The 20664-nt window shown below is 41.1% G+C and overlaps 1 protein-coding gene across 15 annotated transcripts in view; it reads left to right on the forward strand.

The window, feature by feature from the left end:
* PTPRK (protein tyrosine phosphatase receptor type K) overlaps positions 1-20664 on the forward strand; it is a 1135739-nt gene that overhangs the window by 887156 nt on the left and 227919 nt on the right. For all 15 annotated transcript variants that reach the window (XM_085611847.1, XM_085611842.1, XM_085611846.1 and 12 more), the window contains one exon: positions 720-756. In XM_085611847.1, coding sequence (XP_085467973.1) covers positions 720-756 — 37 coding nt within the window. The remainder of the gene's footprint in view (positions 1-719; positions 757-20664) is intronic.

Below are 20664 nucleotides of genomic sequence, written 5' to 3' on the forward strand. Positions count from 1 at the left end.
ACAGAGCAACTCATCTCTTTCTTTCGGCTCAAAAACTGTTCTGAGAAGGAACTATGTGGCTACTGACATAATTTCAGAAGCACTTTTGATGCACTTAAGGAATGAACCAGTAGAGTTTCACACACAATATTTACAAGTGGGAGGGAAAAAAGTTGAATACCTTTTACAGTATTGCTAGGGGACTTTTTCCTGGTATGTGATAATAACTATTAATTATTAAAGTACTCCTTTTATTATTCACTATTAAGTTTGTAATAATTTTAGTTCACTGTATTGTTTCATTGACAAGTGATGGTAGGGGCCGTTATGCAGATTACAAGTTTGACGCCTTTCATAGATTTCTATGGTAAATCTGATCAAGTGGAAATAGGTTACATTTTGGAAATGACCTGCAGGGGCCAAAATATGCAACGCTGTATTTAATAACGGGGCTTTTTGTTTTGATGTATACAATAGATGCCATTTGTCGCTTAAGCCCAGAAGAAGTGGGGTTTATATTTGTAAGCGCTCAAAGCAATACTGCTGATAAGATTCAGTGCTCTGCAAGGTTCTGCATCAGTGCGAGCAAGATGCACTTTTTCCGGTGTGCCTTCTGTACTCCTAGACTCGGATCTGCTATCTGATCGTTCTTTGCACCTATAATAATTTGTAATTTTTTGTTTGGGTTAGGGAGATGTTAAAACCTACTTTAACTCGTTTTCTTTTTTGCCCCACTCCAGGAAACCAAAACTCAGTGTGTAAGAATAGCTACTAAAGGTAAGACTTTTTTTCTAGCAGACAGACTTGTTGATTCTTGCTTATACCATATTAAAGTGTACCATGTATTTGAGAAAAATATATACTACGACTTAGTTACACAGCCAGCCAAGCACCTTGGTTGCATAAAAATAGGCTCATTATATATGACTGGCATAAGCTGGAACTGAGAGATGGCTGAAGCACTACTTTTCAGTATAATGTGATCTGGTTTCATTGCCTCGCATAAGAAGATGGTGAATAGTCCCAGATAAAAAGAAATTTGAGGATGTGAATGATCAAGTGCTGATATTTTGAAGCATTATCCAATGGAACGACGGTTTGTGCATTAGTCTGGTTGATGGATGCTTTCTCCAGGTAAACACAGTGCTTGTCTGAATGGCGAGCTGAATGTGTCATTGGTTAACAGTTTTGTCTTACCTAAAAGATGAAGATCTACTTGGCTGGTGCTTGATATAATGTAAATGAACTGGTGAGTGTTGAAGGTAGTACTGATGCTATCCAGTTATACACGCCAGGACTCTAAACATTGTCGATACATCATCAAGGTGATTTCTAGGAAATGAACGGTGGATATGGTCTTATTGTGGCTTATGGAAATATAGATATTTACAGAACACCTGAACACTTTAACAGTAGATGGACAATCCTTGTAACAGCATCATGCACTGATGGAAATCAGCTGTGGTAAACATAATTAATTTGGTACAATTTCAGAAGCTTTCCTTTACAGTTCTGTGGAAGAACGCTAGCACAGACCTGCAGAACTAATTTCATCTGTTCGATGTTAGGCTTATGGAGTTAGACCACATCAGAATCATTTATGTGCATTACTATTAATTGCTTCACATTTGATTCATATATGTATATATGTAGCTATTGCAGTTGAGACCAATTGGTTTTTTTTTCTAGCCTTGGCTTAGCTAGGACTTGACTCCTAATTTATAAACTGGCTCCTGTATCATGATGTTCATTGTGTTTATATTTTCTCATTTGACACCAAACATGTGCACTGTTTATTTAGTGTATTTTGGCAGAAAACCTTTGCTAGTTTCCAAGGCTGTTACTGCTAGCACACTGCATTACATTAATTCACATTTGTTTTCTGTTTATGTAACTAGTCTGTCGCACACTACCAGATGACATTAGGCCAGAAGGGGGCAAATAAATATACTTTTAGTCAGTGCTAAGATGGTAGGGATATGTGACCTTTTAGAATATTGCAATAGGATTTGTTGAAATGATGCCACATTTTATCACACCATGCTGAGTTTGCAGTTTCCATGATTTTCACTGGGGAAATTAATTTTAAAAAAGTCCCGTGGATTTAGCAGTGAGCAAGATCTTTTTGTCTCGACTAGGAGTGTTGCCTGATTTTCTGTTAATTTTCTGCACATTTGAGACTTATTCCAATTCCTTATTTTACTCATTTATGAATTTGTTTTATCACCAATGGTCTATATGACAAATTATTCATTATGTCCGTTGGCTGATTTATTGTGCTAATTGAGTCTATTTTTGACTTTTGTATAGTAATTTTAATGATTATTAAACCTTTATGGTTTTCCTAAATTAATGGTCTTGAACTTCCTTTCTGAGTCTATCATTTCTTATTCACTGTATTTTTGGAACCATTGTTTGGATCTTGTTGCCAGAGACACATTGCCTCATAGTCATTGACGTTAATACCATTCCTGATATCGCCAATTAGGTTCCACTATCATGCAGATTATCTAAGTGAAAGCGCTCCACAGTTTTGGTGGAAAATGTGGGTAACATGAGAGATATGAAAACATATCTTTCCTGAGATAATTTTTGTACCCGATCTTCAGTCTGCCTACTTTTTGATGGTCTGACAAAATTGGATTTGCGATGTTCGTCCTCTTCCTAAGCTAGAGTATTGTAAGTAGTAGTAGGGTGAATTAATTTTGAGTGATTTAGAGTGTGGTCTTGGCCTATTGCTAGTGTATTATAAGATGTGTCTTGAATCATGAATTATACTGCTTGTGCAATTTTTGGCCAGCCTTTGTTAATTTGTGTATCATTATGTGGTCTAATTACTGTGATAGTGATGTTTTTGTCATATCTATGAGTTAAAGAATGATGATTGCCATTGTGTTTGTTTCAGTGTTTTGAAGAGCTGAATTGTATATACGTCAAGGAAGCCATTACATTTTCTAAATTAATTGTGGTTAAAGGTAATCAGATTCGTTGTGTCCAAGATATCAACCTATATTGTTGAATTTGTCTACAGGAGTGTGTTCAGTGAGGCATTGCATACATACTTAGATTTTCTATCCTGATTTCGGCATTAATAAGAATCTTCACACTTTTAGACTGAATGTGTTTAAGTTTGATTAGTGTATATTTATGTTGGTGAACAGTTGTAAGCGCTCTTATCAGGGCTGGAATGCTACTGGACGGGAGTCTGCCTTAGTGTGAATTTGTGATTAACAAATGCTGCAAAGTACTGGTTCTGTTTCTATCGATTGTGCGATTGTTTCCATTTAATTCCTTTTTCTCTTTCCTATTTAGGCTGAGCATGCAATATCTCATTAGTTTATTTGTGTATGTTTGTTGGCAAAAGGCGTTGTGTTGATTTCTATTTACAGAGAAGTAGTGTTGCAATTGGCTAGCTGATCTTGAGTGGTGCTGGGATTGTCGAGAGGTCATCCTAAGTCGTGCTGTCGTTGATTGACGGACGCTTTAAGTTGTGCTGTGATTGTTTTGCCTTTGCTGATTGTCATTTGTTAATTTAGTTTGTTTTCGGAATTAGTTTGAATGAGAATAATGGGAGCTGTCTTGAAAAGTCTAAAGTTTCTAATGTAATGATGGCTTTTAGGCTTTATACGAGTGTGTGCCTAAAAGATTGCCCTGAGTTCAATTCTAATGACCAGGACATGCAATGTTTTTAGAGGGTAATTATAATAAAATCCTTGGTTTCTTTAGAACTGGAATGTTCGAGAGAAAATTGCAGTGTACACCTCCTTATTCTGGAGCAATAAATGAACACGACCGAGTGGCCTTAGGAAAGGAGAGAAAGAAAATTTAAAAAAGCAGTTTAGAAATACAGTGATTCAGTGGTAAGAATCTAAGTGCGGTATATGGAAAAGGGTGTGCATAGAAGATACAATAACAATTTTGGGGAGATTTCCTGCAATAGTTAATGAATTAGACAAGAAGAAAATGGAACAAAAAAATTATGATTCTGTTAAACTGCTGAACTCTAGACCTCCTCCTTACACAGATGGTGCATAGACACATAGACCACCAGTAACTGATATGGGTGTGAGCAGACCAGGCATGATTATACAAGAAATAGCATTACAGAAAGTGTTGAGCCTGCGCGTACCTTGGCAGCTTTGCCTGGTCCTATTGGATTGTCAATCACAGTTATAGATACAGTGATTCCTTTTATTGAAGCTGTCGCATCTACCCCACCAGTGCTAATTTGAAAATTTAATTTGGTGAGATTTTGCAAGGTACAGTTGACACATGTAGATTGCTTGCTTATAATTCAGATACATTAAGGTATTTACTTAAAGAAGCCGCCAGGTGTGCAAATGAGTCATATAAGAAGATTTAGCAGAATAATTTGATATTGCCTTCTACAAACCTAGGAGCCAGAGTAAAACTTATAAAGTTTGAGTGTGTCAGAAATATAGAATTTGTGTCTACTGACCGTGAACTCACATAAAGTAATAGATTGATTCCAAAAAAGATTGGAGAGACTTGAGGAACTACAAGGAGAAGTGGAAGAAGAAGACTAGCTCTAAAAAGAAAAAAACTGGTGCAGGAAAAGTAAATGTGGTAATAAGTGAGCCTCAGAATCGGTTTTGACAGTTTTCTTTCCAAGACGTGTATGAAGGGAATTATGTGCATGTTCCTTGGTCCATTGTGATCTCTATGCTTTTACAACAAATTTGCTAAATTCAGAGGGGAACTAGGCAAGTGATACAGAGTTTAACAGATTAGTAACTATTTCAAACATACTTCTTGTTGATTTGAATACACTTAGATTGTCATTCCTAAGGATTTTTGGACAGACTGCAAAGCAGCTGTTACATGTCCGACACGAACCAGGAAGAATTCAACCTAATAATGTTTTGGCTGTTCTCATCATGGAAAAATACAAAGCTGTGATAGATCATTAAAAACAGAAGGTGTTGAAGAAAGAGCTGAATTGGGTAAAAAATAATAAGTTCCACACGAGCCCAAAAAGTCAGTGCATGCATATTATGAGAGTCATATTCCGATTTATAGTAAATACAGTGGAGTTTAAGAACTGTCAAGGAAAGGTGGCAGTGGATTCATATCTGCTTTCGTTAAGGGTTTGCTTCCAGAACTTAGCTCATATGTTCATCAGAGAGTGATGTCCTGGCAGTATTGATGAGCCACCCAAGTATTCTACATATTGTAGCATCTGTTTTGAGGTGAAACAGAAGAAAATTAAGAAGTTGATTATTGTGCAAACAAAGCAGATTCAGAGAGGAAATGTAAATTCTATGATGAATTCAGACACAGCTCTTGTGCCTTCTGTAAGGTCTGGCACAAATTTGAATATTCGAATGCAAGGAGTGAGAACGAGGAGTGATATGGTGTAACTACAAGCCCAAGGTAGAGGGTAGGGGTTTGTTAACAATTCTGGAAGGAGTGTAGTTTCAGTGTGCTAAAGAAAAGGACTGCTTGTTATTTCTGCTGGGAAAGTGGTCACTGGAAGCGCAAATGTAGACAGAACCCAGAACAAATTCAAAATAATGTTGTTCTACTGATGGAGCAAAATGCAAATCAGTTTCAGGGACTGCAAACTTTTTGGACTCAACAGACTGTCACAGCACAACACACTACTATACAAAATGTACACTATCATGGAAAGTTCCATAGAAATATGCCTGTAGCTCCTGTGTTGCAGCACAACATGAGAAACAAAATACCATACAACCCAGGATTTCAGTAGAATCTATTGATTCTGAGCAAAGATTTTGCACATCTTTCACCGAATGCCACAAATTTTCAATGATGGTGTTTGAGGGAGGAGGAGGATTACTTACATGCTTGGTGCAGTCATAGAGGTAGACCAGAGTGGTCCATATATAGATGTTGAGGTGAATGGCCACTCCATATTATTTTTAATCAGTGCTGGTGCTACCCGCTCCATGGTGGTACCAAACCTACCCCTGTCAGGAAAAGAGGTTTACGTTGTACGAATAAGCAATAAACACATTACTAATCGAGTTTCAGCAAATGTTCCTATTAAAATAGGGTCCATGGAGAATGATTACTAATTCATATTGCATGATTCGAGTACTGTTAATTTGCTTAGCAACAATTTGCTTTGTCATTTATTGCACATTAGATGGTATTGCAATTGAAACTCAAGATAAAGATAAAGTATTTAAAATAGAATCACAAGAGCCAAGAGTTCAGTTATTTCTGGTTATTAAAAAGATGACCAGCCTCTTAATTTAAGACACACCATAAAAGAAGTGATATGGGATTTAACAGGTAAAGAAATAGTGAATAAAGAGCACAGAGGCAGTTGGAATAACCAATGAACATGATGTAGTTTATCCTAGAACTTGACAAGACAAACTTTCACAATGATCAGAAGAGGGATTGAAGAAAGTCGTAGAAAAGATATTAGAACAGGGCATCCTATGAGACATGCTTTTTTCACCTGTGATGCACAGAGTATAAATTGAAGCGTTGTACAAATTCTTATTAAAAAAAAGATTTTAAAAAGTAGTACCATTTTGTCCAGTGGTACCAAATCCTACTGTTATATTGTTTGAGTCCTGTGGCTGCAGAAGGGTGTATAGTCATTGCCTTATGCCAAGCTTTTTACCCATTTTTCGTCATGAGGATAGCCAATATCTTTTTGCATTTCTATTCCTCAATAAAATTCCTGTTTTCTGTAGAATCCTTATGGGTATGCAGAGAGCCAGTCAATCTTCATTCAGATTCTAAAGAAAGATTTGGAAAGTCTTCAACTGCCCTGTCGCTCAGTGCTAGTGCAGTACATAGATGACTTTCTAGTAGCATCAAAGACAATCACTTGCAGCTGTGTAGAAGATCCAGTGCCATTTGATGGCAAATGCATGAAAGCCTTCCTGGAACTCGGAGAGAATCTCTGCAGCGTACCAGCTCTAGAAATGCTTACTTTCAAAAAGAAATTTTTGCTTTTCTGTCATAAAAAGAAAGGGTGTTCTAACGCAATAGCAAGGTGAGATAAGGCAGCCTGTTGCTTACATCTCTGCTGTGTTCCATACAGTAGCTTTAGCTCTTTTAGGTTTTTCAAGTTCATAGCAGCTGTTGGCCTGGCAACTGAACAGAGTGAGGCGATTGTTAGGGGCCATACTTTTATTGTGTTAGTCCCCCTTTTAGTTGAGATTTTGCTGACACTTACACAAAATCTTGGCAGTACATTCTGGTCTGTTTCCATGAGGAGCAGGGTCTAGACTGATTTGCATATGTCCGGGTCTAAACTGGGGTGGCATGGTGAGAAAACGAACAGTGTATTTAACTCGGATCACTTAACTGGGTGTGAATGTTTGATTTGTTCCGCATTCTGTCCTTCATTTGTGTGTCTTTTACTTACACAAACTTAGCATCTGACAGACGGCTGCCTTACAAATGAGGAACACTCAATACTGGCAGCTGAACATATTTGAAATAGAAGGCGCAGTACCTTAAATCCTGCACCACTGTTACCAATTCCAAACAATGATGAAGATCCCGACCATGATTGCATCGGTGTATAAGAGTTAGGTGCGAAACCAAGAGCAGATATCAAAGATCTTCGTTTTGGAATGGCTGATCTGACTTTATTTGTAAGTGGTTGATGTCTAGGAGACCAAGGAATACTGAGAACAGCCTATAAAGTCTGTTCCATTTTTTAAATTGTTGAAGTATCATACTTGTCTGATGTAATTTCAGCGCAAATATCAGAACTGATTGCCCTGACGAGAGCTTGTTGTTTAGCAAATGAACGAAGTGTGACCATTAACACTACCAGGCAATATTGATTTGGAGGGGTACGCAACTATGGGCAGTTATAGTTACAAACGGCCTCCATGGCATCCTCCAGTATTGCCATAAAGAATAAACCGTACATTCTAAATTTGTTAGAAGCCATACAGCAATTAAAAGGGATATGGGTTGTAAAATGCATTGCTCATAGGTCTGGTGATGCCGTCATTATGGGCAAGCGCTTTGCCTATCCGGTTGCACACTGAAATGAGCAAAAGCAAGAACAGGAATCAGAAATTGTAAAGTTGATCTGAAAATTGATGAAGCATATAATGTGAATTGTTTTTTGTTGACTCGATATAGGAACCATTAAGTTAACTCAAAGAATTACAAGGGGAGGTATCCGAGAAGTAAAATAAAATGTGGGAAACAGCTTTGAGGAAGAGGGATTTTAATTACCTTTTGGTTCTTCCAGATTCAGTGCTGCAAGGCATAGCTAGATTTAGATTTCTACACTGACAGACAAACGTAGAGTGAGACTTTATGTTCAGGATGTTTAAGAAATGTTGGCACAACACAAAGTTCAGAAGCGTAGCAAAAGATTTATGTAAAAGAAGCATTACTTGCCAAAGAATTAATGAGGGAAAATGTACAATGGGTACTAGGAGTCACACAGGAAACTCTGAAAGGTCATTCTCTAGACTTCAGTAAGACTTAATAGAGATGCCTGTATCAACAGGCTCATCTGTATCCTTGCAATTGTCTGCTTGTTTTCTAAATGAGTGGAACCTATCCAACCATGAAAATTGACAGTTTGATCATGGCCAAACTCTTGTTAAGGGAGTTAGTTCAATGATTTGGCATGCCTGCTTCTATTGAGACAGATTCACTTTAAAAATGAGGTTTGAAAGGTACAGTGTACAGATTTACAAATTGACCAAAAGTTCCCCTGCAGTTCCAGACCAGAAGCGGCAGGTGTAGTAGCAAAGATGAATTTCATCATTCATTCTAAGCTTGCAAAAGTATGTGTCTTGATGACCTTAAAATGGCTAGATGCTTTTCCTGTTGTTTTGTTGAACAATAGAAGTACTCCAAACAGAAACACTGGTGCCTCGCCTCATGAAATCCTCATGGGTAGGGCATGAATCCCATACATTCCTCCAACTGCATTTGTATCCATAAGTTATGGCATGACATTCTGTTGGATTACTTTAAAGGACTGGCTGATGTGGTGAAATCTGTCTCTCATCATTTAATTTCGGCAGCACCATCAACAAAAGAATCCAGTGCCACACACTCCAACCAGGGAATTGAGTCCTGATAAACGTCTGCAAACTTGCTTAGGACCATGGTGGAAGGGATCACATCAATTTATACTTGTGACTGACACCGCTGTGAAGTGTTCTGATATCCCGCTGTGAAGTGTTCTGATATCCTGCAGTGAATCCATAAAGCGAACACGAAGAGAGCGAAGACTGCAGATGTAGAAGTGGTGAATATAACCCTTGAGCCACAGCATTAGGCTCAAAGTCATTGTGTGGATCCAGTAGGGGAAAAGAATATCCTGGTGAAAATGAAGTCATAAGATTGAAAGTCGTCAAATTGAAAATTAACAAGAAACGTTATTGCACAAGCTCAAGTTACAAGAAGAAATAGCTACTGAAATGCCAGTTCATGAAAAAGTAAAGCTGAAGTCTCAAGAACCACCAAGAGAAAGCGGTTCAGAGTGAGTCAAGTTGCTGATGTTTATTAAAATACAAGTCCTGCTGTGAGTGGAGAAGATTCAGCAGTAGTCACAAGCAAAGAAATAGAAGTTGAAAATGTACATCAAGGAGACAAGTGGACTGTATCTGTGAGAAACAGCAAAATATTGCATTGGAAGACTCAGTGACCAGAATCAATCAGAGAAGAACCAGAGACAACTGATAATAGTGAAATTAAAAGCCTGTAGCCAAAAAAACATATGGGAGAGAGTGGCAAACAAAGTATACATAACCTGAGTAGACTCCTCTATCATCAGTCTGCATCTGAACAGGCAGGTGTGGAAAGCTTTGATTTTACAAATTGTTGCTAGTTCATCTTTCAAGATGAACTAGAAGAGCCACTTAGAACTGTTGCGAAGTCCTGATGAATTTAGATTTTTTTTTTTTTTTTTTTTTAACTTTACTAGAATTGATTGATTGATTTTTGTTTTCTACCTTAGGTATCTAGACGAAGATAATAGAGATTCCTGAATTAATGAACTGAAAGAAAAGAAGTTTGCATCCTGATTCTGTACCTCTAGATAATTGTAACTTGTCGTTCCTTTTTTATTTTTTACTCAGTAGAAGAAGGCACACTTTTCTAGTTGGATAGGTTTCTCCTTCACAAGGTGAATTAACTATCATACATAATTAAATAAAACACATATTAACAAATCGGGAAAGATCAGTAAGTAGCTACCAAGATAAATATATTCAAATACGTTAGGGGAACATGTTAAAATACTCTGGGAATTGCATGACTTATTCTAAACATTTAAAATTGCACAACCTAACTTGAATATCTGATGGAGACTTCTAGCTGCAGATTTCTTACCTTTGAATTACCCAAGGCGTCAGACTGGATCCTGAAGATTATTCATGAGCAGTATCCCTGCGCGACGGTAAGGGTCTTTGATCAGCTCTGTGTGTCATTTGCATCGTCTGTGCCAGAAGTGACATTACTGTACCTATATAGGCACCACCCAGGTATGCTGACATCAGCTATTTTCTTTCTGCGCCAGCCAGTGCTGAATCTGAAGAACAGTTACCCCTCAGCCACTATTTGACAGGATTTTTTCAACATTTTGTGAAGAGTTTTTGAGGTTTTCTTCTTGGTGTGTTAGGAGTATGTCATCTAGAAAGACTGGATTCAGACCCTGTGGAGCCCGTCATCGGCAGTTGTCCGTGACGGACCCGCACCATGTCTGCCTGTGGTGTTAGGAGGGCAACAATGACAGCCGTGCTCCACTTGCCGCGTCATCAATGCAAAAGCTTTGAGGGAGCGGTCCCTAAAGCTCATGGTGACCCAGCGTGGGACTCCATGCAAATCGAAGGCATGCAACTGGTAAGTCGAGGCACAAGAAAAAAAGCAAGAAGTTGAAGTGGTCTTTAACTTCTCCTAGTTGGTCAGCCAAAGCACCAACAGAGCATCTGCATTCAAGGCCTTGTTCCCCATAGCCTGCACCTGGGCCAACTCTGCGACTCCCTGACATTCCAGGAGCCAGAGTTACCCACACCCAAATTAAAGAATTCTGTGAGGCCATGGGCTTCATCTGTGGGTGGCCTGCCCCTCCGTCATGCCTTCGGGCCCCCGGGGTCAGAAGGGCCCGCATCTGGTTCCACACCAATGGCTCCAACCTCTGCTCTAGTGGACCACCACGGATCCATTCCTGTATCTGGACTGGCGCCAGCGCCCGCTGGCAGTTCCAACCCCATTCTGATACCCTATTCTGACACAGAGCCGGATGGTGGTTGCCAGACGCTGATGCTGGCAGGAGCCTTGCCTCCTAGGTTGGAACCTGAGCCTCATTTGCATAGGCTAGGCCTTGGGGAAGAATGGGAGAGGGTCACTGGATCCTACAGAATACCAGCCCTTTAAAAAAGACCCAAATATGGACTGGTGTGAGGAACTGGGTGAAGCCAGTCAACTGGATACTTCTCTAGATACTAGTATGCCTTCTCCCCCTACCGTGGCTGCAAAAGAGGGAGCCTTGTATGCAATTGTGGTGTGGAGGGTGGCTGAGGTCCTTGGCCTTCAGTGGCAGTCAGGACTAACATCTTGGCAGAGGTGTTACAACTGGGAGTTTCCTCATCTGAACCCCTACTCCCATTCAGTGACGCCCTTACTGAAGTCCTTTTGGGGACTTGGTCCTAACACAACACGGGCTGCTGTGAATAGCTCGATCGCCTGCCATTGACCCACCTCAGAGGACCCAAACTTCTTCACCTAACAAAACACCCCAGAGATATTGGTTGTCCAAGTCTCCACGTCCCAAGGCACGTTCCTTGTCGCTCTCCTGGACAGTGAATCCAAAAGGCTGGACTCCCTCAGGAAGATGTTTTCTTCTGAAAGCCTAGCATTGCCGTCTGTCAACACTGCATGCCTTTTGGGCCATTACTCCCATACTCTCTGGGACACGGTTGCGCAAGTGCTGTTGCAGGTCCCGGAGGAAGCCCAGGCCATGCTCTCTCAGGCCGTTGGTCATTGGAGAGATGCAGCAAAGTTCACAATATGATATGTACTCCTCTATGGTGGCCCTGAGGCGCCACGCCTGGTTGAGGACTGATTTTGGGTGGATGTCCAGGCCTCTAATGCCCTTCAATGGCACTCGTCTCTTTAGAGACAAAACCGATTAGGCAATTGAGCCATTTAAGCACTCACTGGCTATGGCCTAGTCCTTGGGCCTCTCTGCTGGCCCACGTCACCCCCAGCCTGACTTTCACTCCATTCCAGCCACGCCAATTAAGGTAGGAAACAAGCATTTTTAGTTCACTGTGCTCCCTTTTGGCCTTACCAGCGCCCCTTTGCTGGTAACACATGCCCGATGGCATATGCGGGTTCTGCAGTGGGACCTGAAGTTCCAGTGGGTGCAGCATAAAGGGAACCTCTCCAACATGGTCCAGGGAACTGCAACAAAAATTTCAGTGGTGGCTAATGAACTGCGTTTGGGTTAGAGGAAGACCTCTTTCCCTTCCTCAACCAGATATTACAGTAGTGACAGATGTGTCACTCCTGGGATGAGGCGGCCATCTGGGAGAGGTGGAGATCAGAGGACTTTTGTCTCTGGTGGAATTCTGACTCCACATCAACATGTTGGAACTCTGAGCCATCCGACTGGCATTGTAAGCCTTTCTCCCTCCATACCAGGGGTGGTATTTGCTTAGGTATCTATTCAGAGGTAAGGAATCTGTGACTAGAAATCTCCATCAAATGAACAAGTTACTTACCTTCGGTAATGCCTTATCTGCTAGAGACTATTTTTAGAAGCAGGTTCCTTACCGACCTACCAATCCTCCCCGCTCTGTGAACGGATTTCTAGGGATAGGGCTGCACCCTTTCAGGACTCTAGTTTTATACACCAGTGGTCAGCGATCTTTGTGGCTCCGCTCTTAAGGCGTTGAAATTTGTGAAAAGGAACTGATGGCAGCTCACCTGGGTGGTGCCTATATAGGTACTGCGACATCACTTCCTGCTCAGATAACGTACGTGAAACAGATGGATGGCACCCACCGGCACGCAGAGATACTGCTCACAAAACATTTTCCTGATTCAGGCTAACGTCTGAGGAAATTCAAAGTTAAGGCATCTGTGGCTAGATATAGTCTCTACCAGATAAGGCGTTACCGATGGTAAGTAACATGTTCATACGTTCATTGATATTACTAAAAATGAGCCTCCATGTAGCTTGATTGAACAAGAGTGTGAGGTTTTTAAAGGAATATAATGGGCGAAGAGTGATAATCTTGAGAAATAGGGAAGATGCAAGTGAAATAAGAGGTAAAAATAGAAGCTGGAGAGAAATTTGAATGTGCATCCGAGACTGAGAAAAGAGCATTAAAAAAAGGGAGAGGTGTGTATGGTGCGTAAGGAACCTCAAATAATTAGGCCAATGGTATTTGCTGAAGAGAGTGAATATGAAAGGAACTATGTTGTACTTAATAGGTTTTGGTTAGTGAAGAGCTGTGTTAAGAGGAGCTTTTTAGGTGTGTGGTAAGACTGCTTTTTTATTTCAACCAGCCTTGTAATTGGGTGGAAAGTTATCTTGCTCTGGTATTCCCACAGGTTTACCATGGGAATGAGATAACTGATGCTGTTTGACTGAAAAGCATGAAACGTGGATTTGGAAAAATTACGTCAGATGTGTTGGTTACTATGATTCCTCCTGTTGGTGTGGCTATGAATGGTGTGAAAATCAGAAGATTGTCTACACTTGTAGACCACTTTGCTTCTAATACTGCAAGAGCACTAACACAGATAAATCAGGAGCTAATGTGTTCTATGATTATGGAGAACCGCCATTGTGTTAGATATCCTCCTTGTGAAGGAGGGCGGAGTCTGTTGGGATTTGAGGGTGCGAGAGTGATGCATCTTCAACTTGGATAACAGTAAGCTTATTAATGCTAATACAAAATAATGTGACTAATATCTTTCGTGAAGCAAACACTTTTGAGGAGTGTGGTTAGTGGGAATCAGTTGGGTCCCAGTTTGGTGAGATTGGCAAGGGATTTAGGAAGGTTGTTGAATGATTTGATAGTTTAAGGGAGGCATGCTGCGTACCCTACTAACCCTTATAGTTTATTGTGTGTGTTAGTGCCATTTATAGGCCCATCTGAGCCAGCGCACATGCGCTGCTCTGCAAGGCATTTAGTAAGGGCTTTTAAACCCTGAACACACGCTTGTGTGTGTTTTTTTATTTTTATCACCCGCAGTTGGCCTTTGCGTGCGTCTTTCTAAGAAAGACAGCACGCAATTGGTCCAAGGTGGGTGCATGTTCAGCCTTCTCTGTCCCCTTGCCTAGGGTGCTCGGGAGTGAGCAGCAGCGCCATATGTGTACAATTATCTAATTGGTAACAGATGGCGGTCAGCACTGGTCACTCTGGTTATCTTGTTTTTTTGGGTAACTTGAAGGTATGGCAGGCATTCAACCTCTTCTCTGCGGTGCCGTCTGTTGCTGCGGACATTTTCTGCACAAATTGATTTATCACTTTTACTGCCAGATCCTTTCTTCTCGGTATGTGGCAGGAGGCCCCCCACACAATACCACTCAGTGCCACATAATTATATGCTTCATAATTACATTGCACTCATTGCAACATACACTCCAAATAATACCACTGAGTGCTACATAATTATATGCCACATAAAAACACTCTACTGAATGCAACATATACTCCACACAATACCACTCAGTGCCACATAATTATATGCTACATAATTACACTGCACTCAATGCAGCATACACTCCAAATACCACTCAGTGCCACATACCACATAATTACACTCCACATAATTACACTCCACTGAATGGATCATACACTCCACACAATACCACTCAGTGCCACATAATTATATGCTACATAATTACACTGCACTCAATGCAACATACACTGCAAATAATACCACTCAGTGCCACATAATAACACTCTACTGAATGCAACATACACTCCACACAATACCACTCAGTGCCACATAAATATATGCTACATAATTACTCTCTACTCAATGCAACATACACTCCACATAACACCACTCAGTGCCACATAATTACATGCCACATAATTGCACTCTACTTAAATAAATGCACTCTATACCATATTGCACCAATCAGCATAAATGCACTCCACACCATTACACAATTTCACTAAACAATTTCACTCAACACCACAGTTCCAGGACACACCATCCAACTCCACACATTTCCAATACACACCACATAATTACACACCAAACAACATATTTCAACTCCACAATCCACAACGTACCTCCAATCCACACCATATAGTGTCACCACCTGAGCACCAAACATCATTCACCACCACCATTTTGCATCAACGCACCACCGAAGCATCACGTCAGTCTGCCCTCGGAATCTGGCATCTGTTCATTCTCCCCTAGTGTCCCTCCGCTGCTCGTGTTGTAATTAAATTACTGTTTTCCAACCTACACTCCCCCATTATTTATGTCCAGCTCCCCCATAACAAAAAAAATTATAACAAACCAGCATGAGAACAGGCAGGAAGAAGTTACCAGCCGTGCAAGTACAAAAAAACTAGAAGACATTTCTTATGTTAAAATCTTTTTTTAATCAAGTTTTTCAGTTTCATAATGTAGTCTTCGTTTGTATAAAGGTAACAAAAATGCTTAACACTTTTTATTATAACTTTTCAACATAATGCACAGCAGCCACAATGCTCTACAACATATTTGATAGAAACTCTTTGATGGCTTTAAGGTTCAGTCATGACTACCTTTTCTAGAATGAGAAATATTCTAAACCATAGAACCAGTAACAGTTTTCAGTGAAGAAAAATTAATGCTTGGTTTGATATCTTGAGAGAATCCATAACACTACCTGTGGCCAGTGAAGTAAAAGTTGTCTTACTAGAGGAATTAATGTATGCAGTTATTGAAACAGTTTGTTTACCCAATAAAGGCACAGTAAGTAAAGGGATTCTAAGAGGACAAGTGGTAATACAGACATCTTGTTCTGACCTTTAGATACAGTGCCAGCTAAGATTTCCTTTTAACTATCTAAACAACTTGCTGCCTACATCTGCCCGATATTAAACATATCATTTAGTGAAGGTCAACCTCCACTAGATTGGAAGGCTGCACAGGTGATTCCCATTCGCAAGAAAAAGAACCTCCTGCTATCGGGTCTGTCATTATCGTCCCATCTCCCTTCTTCCACTGATGAGCAAACTTTTAGAAGGTTTTATTAATAAACGACTCTCAGAATACATAGTCTATTGGATGCCTGGACCCTTCGCAGTTCGGTTTCAGACCCATGTACAGAACTGAATCAGCTCTGATAGCGGTAACAGATTACATATGAATTATCTTGCCAATAACCAGGCCGTTCTGCTGGTGGTGTTAGATCCATCAGCAGCTTTCGATGCAGTGTTCCATTGCATAGTGCTTCAAAGATTACAGGGGATAGGGACTCGTGTACGAGCTCTACAATGGTGCTCGAGCTTTTTAACTCAACGCACGCAGACCATTAATCTTGGACCTTTCCGTTCCCGCACCATCGAGCTTGACAAGGGAGTGGCACATGGTTCCCGTCTTAGCCCCACATTGTTTAACATTTATTGGCTCCCATTGCTAAAATTATCTGAGAGTTTGGGTTCACCCCCATTTCATATGCTGAAGACGACCAACTTCTCTTATCGTTTAATAATAATAGTACTACCACTAAAGCCTGCTTCTCGGAGGGCATGAAAGTAATCTCATCTTGGATGACGGCAAACTTTCTCCAGACGGACATTATGCTCTTTGGCAATGCCAAATGCTATAGTCTCCGGAGTGGTGGCCTTTAGACTTGGGGGCAGGTGGTTAAAATGTGGGTGTTCGACTGGATCAGACTTTCACTACGAAAGATCAGGTCGTGGCTTCCACTGGCACCTGCTTTCACATGATGAGTCTCTTGCGTAAAGTATTTCCTCTCCTTCCATTCTCTGTGCAAAAAACTTGTGTTCAGGCACTGGCAATCAGTCGCCTGGACTATTGTAACGCACTCTTGGCTGCGACAAGTGAATCTTTATTAAATAAACAAGAGGTGGTCCAGAACACAGCAGCCCGGCTACTCCAGAATATGCCAGCCAAAACTGCTTCTCTCCCCCTCCTGTACTTACTACACTGGCTCCCTATACGCAAGAGAATTAAGTTCAAGATTTGCTGTATAGTACATAAAGCAGAGGACCCAGTTATTTAACAGAAAAATGTATCCCATACCAGCCGAGCAGATGTCTACGATCTGGGGATAAATCTCTCTTTACTACTCCCTATTTTAGGAAATCTCGTTCTGGGGGCAAAGCCTTTTCCTACCTGGCCCCCCATTATTGGAATCATTTACCCTTTCACCTTCGGATGCTTACGGATCATGTTCATTTTAGCAAACTACTTAAAACGGAGTTTTTTTGCAACCAATACCTCCTGGCCTGTGTTTAGTCCTCAGTGGCGCGGAGATACTCCTTCGGGGGTGATTCAGGCGCTTTACGAATCAAGAAGTATGTTAGTTATTGCCATTTGCTTCCCTCTTAGTAAATATTAGGAATTGGAGTAAAAACAGAGAAGTGATTTTTTTATACTAGCAATAAGTAGTAAATCTTTCAGTTCAGTTTGAAAATGAACCTCTATTTAAATGCTCCGCCTGTTGCATCAAGCCAGCTGTTGTTCACCATAATCCACACCATCGCTGGAAGTGGTTTTAAAAATTCATATCCAGTGGATTTGCAGTCAGATTGTCTGAAACATTTCCAGTGCCTCATAGTCTTTGCAGAATGTAAACTCTTGCAGTGCATCTCTGTTGCTCCTTTCATGCCTTGAAGCGTGAAAGGAGCAGACCTCTAAGAGGACACAGTTAATTGACAGGGGGTTTGTGTCATGGTCCATGACTGCAAAATATCTGCCAGGCTTATAGTCTTCAATCCTTGCTAATTTAATTTTTGTTGCAGAAATTATTCCGGTAACTAATTTTTTTGTACAGCAATTCTTGTCAAACTCGATTTATGTCAACCTTTGAGATGTCGCAATGGATTTTACTCAGAGTAATGCATAATTTCTGCATGTATTGATTAACCAGTTTTCGTGACCCATGTTAAATAAACGAAGATCATTTGACTCTAGAATGAAATGTGTTTGTTTTACTCTGTTCTCAATGTGCTTAGTACACTTTTGGCATTTTACCCAGTCCAATTTGTACAACTTTAACATAAGTGAATGGGAGTACCGCAGCATAAAAGCTGCTATGTTCACCTGCATGTTAGGCTTAACCTGTAGTTTTGTAACGCCCTGAACGTCTCAGGATCGTTTAACAGACACGACAATGAGGACGCAACCACTTGTGAAGGGTTAGTTCTTTTAATGAAGGCAAATAAAATACAAAGAACAAACAAAAGTTATAGTCACTGGAATCCTCCAGGCTAAGTACGTTACCAGCCCACAGCACGGATGGTCCTAACCGTCCTCTGCATATACGCCGATCCCGGCGTATGCCAACAGAGGGCAGAAATGAAATGGCCGACAATGCCAATCGGTAGGCTGTGAGGGGCACGAAGAGTGTTGGGGAGAATCGAGGAGTCAGGGAAACACCCAGCCGGGGTCTCTACCTGAAGGGAGCAGCCGCTCAACCTCTTCCTCAGACTGCACCGGGACGCGGAGTCACCTCCTGGTGATGCGTCACCGATACCCCAATCACAAGCAAGAAGACTGAACCGAGAGCAGCCGCTCGATCGATCCTGTGGACTTCCGAGTCTGTAACGCGGCAAACACCTCCTGGTGTGCGTTACAGCTGGCAGTCCCTGTGTCTCTGGTCGGGCTGGGAGTTACGACTCCAACCAGCAAAAGCGCCACTGCGCTTGGACTCAGCCGAGTCAAAAAGCGAAGCTCAATGGTTGACCGGTAGAGCTTCCGGGTCCTTCACAGGTGACGATGGGGCAAGACACGGCCCAGGGAGTAACGACTCGACCTACCTCCGTTCTTGCCTTACTGGAGCACCACTCCGGAACACTGCTCTTCACGAAGCAGGTACGTCGGTGTAAACACAATATCCGACAGCCTTGTACCTCCCGGTTCCTCCCTTTATAGGGCGTGTTTTCCTTGAGTTATGTAACAGCTCTCCTGTTTACATAAGGGCGTGTTTCCCTTGAGCTATGTAACAGCTCTCCTGTTTACATAAGGGCGTGTTTCCCTTGAGTTATGTAACAGCTCTCCTGTTTACATAAGGGCGTGTTTCCCTTGAGTTATGTAACAGCTCTCCTGTTTACATAAGGGCGTGTTTCCCTTGAGTTATGTAACAGCTCTCCTGTTTACATAACCTCTCAACCGCTAAGCATCCTGGGAGATGTAGTCCGTTTTCGCTGGTTACCGTTTTCCTCCCCTCGTATGACAGGAATTCTTGACAAGTTTGCAGATCTATGAAGCGGTAAGCGATTAGTCTCCTTGGTTAAGCAAAGGCCCCATCTTCCGTGTTGTCTGTCGCGGTTTCATTTCCTATACAATAAGGCATCCATTTGACAGTGTTTGAGACTTACCTACAAGGTGACAGTGATCGGCCAGGATGAACATTTCACAAACAAACAAATAACTCAAAATGGGCCCATATACACAATCAAGTTTCCTGACCGTTTCGCTGGGAGTCAAGTTTTATTTTCACCTTGATCTGAATTAGTCAATGCCTAATTAACCTTCACAGATCAACACTCTTTTTTTTTTCTGCCAATGGACCATTAGTCGAGTAGTTGATGGTGATATTAACAAATTCATTAATCTATCTTATAACTCTCAATAAAATAATCAGACTCTGGGTGAGATTCAATGAATTTTATCTAATAGCTCATTCAAAATGAACGCTCATTTGTACAGATTCACAGTGCAAATGCCATCAACTTTCATAGGAGAGAAAAATTCATTTATCAAATTACAATCAAATTATAGACTCATTCAACAATTTAATGCATTAGGAGTGATAGATGAAGAGACAAAAGACATAATAAATTATACATTTGCAAAAGATATGCAAAGATATGTACCAAATGGTGAAATGGGGAAACCCAACCGTCTGGCCAAAGGACTTGTGGGGGTCTCCTGACTTAAGAATCAGACGACAAAGACTATAGGACAGGTGCAGGATAGGATGATACTTACTACACTTGTCTAGATCCACGATGCACCAGAGCGCATCCCTCTCTTACACTCTCTCCCTCCTCGATATTCTTCCGCAAAATCTTAACTCTAATCAGGCTGTCGTTCAGGATTTAATCTTCCCAGTCTGTTCTCTTCCTTCTAGCAGCAGCTCTCGCCCACATCTCACACCACATCGACGTCAACAACCTTTCTTAACTTAAATCACTCTAGTTATAGTCTTTATTTCTACATGTCCCACCCTCGAAAGTTGCAAGTCTCAGTGGATCATGGATCATGGATTGTGATTGGGCAGGGGTAGGGGTAGGGGAGTTGTCATCACCTCATGCTGTCATTCTCGATTTCTTAATGAACTTTTTTGTCTAACAAGCCCTTTGCATTTTACTTATTCATCTTTCGGGGCCATTTCCCTTCACACATATCTAAAGTAACAGATTGGATACACATTCATATGTAGTTCTACAGTTGAAGAGAGTTCCCAGGCCTCTGTCCTTGGCTCTTGGCAGCCTGTCAATAGTCTAGTCAGCAGGTCTTTTCAAAACTTCAGTGCGC

The sequence above is a fragment of the Triturus cristatus genome, chromosome 6 (assembly GCF_964204655.1).
Source record: "Triturus cristatus chromosome 6, aTriCri1.1, whole genome shotgun sequence".
In the NCBI taxonomy this organism is placed as follows: Eukaryota; Metazoa; Chordata; class Amphibia; order Caudata; family Salamandridae; genus Triturus; species Triturus cristatus.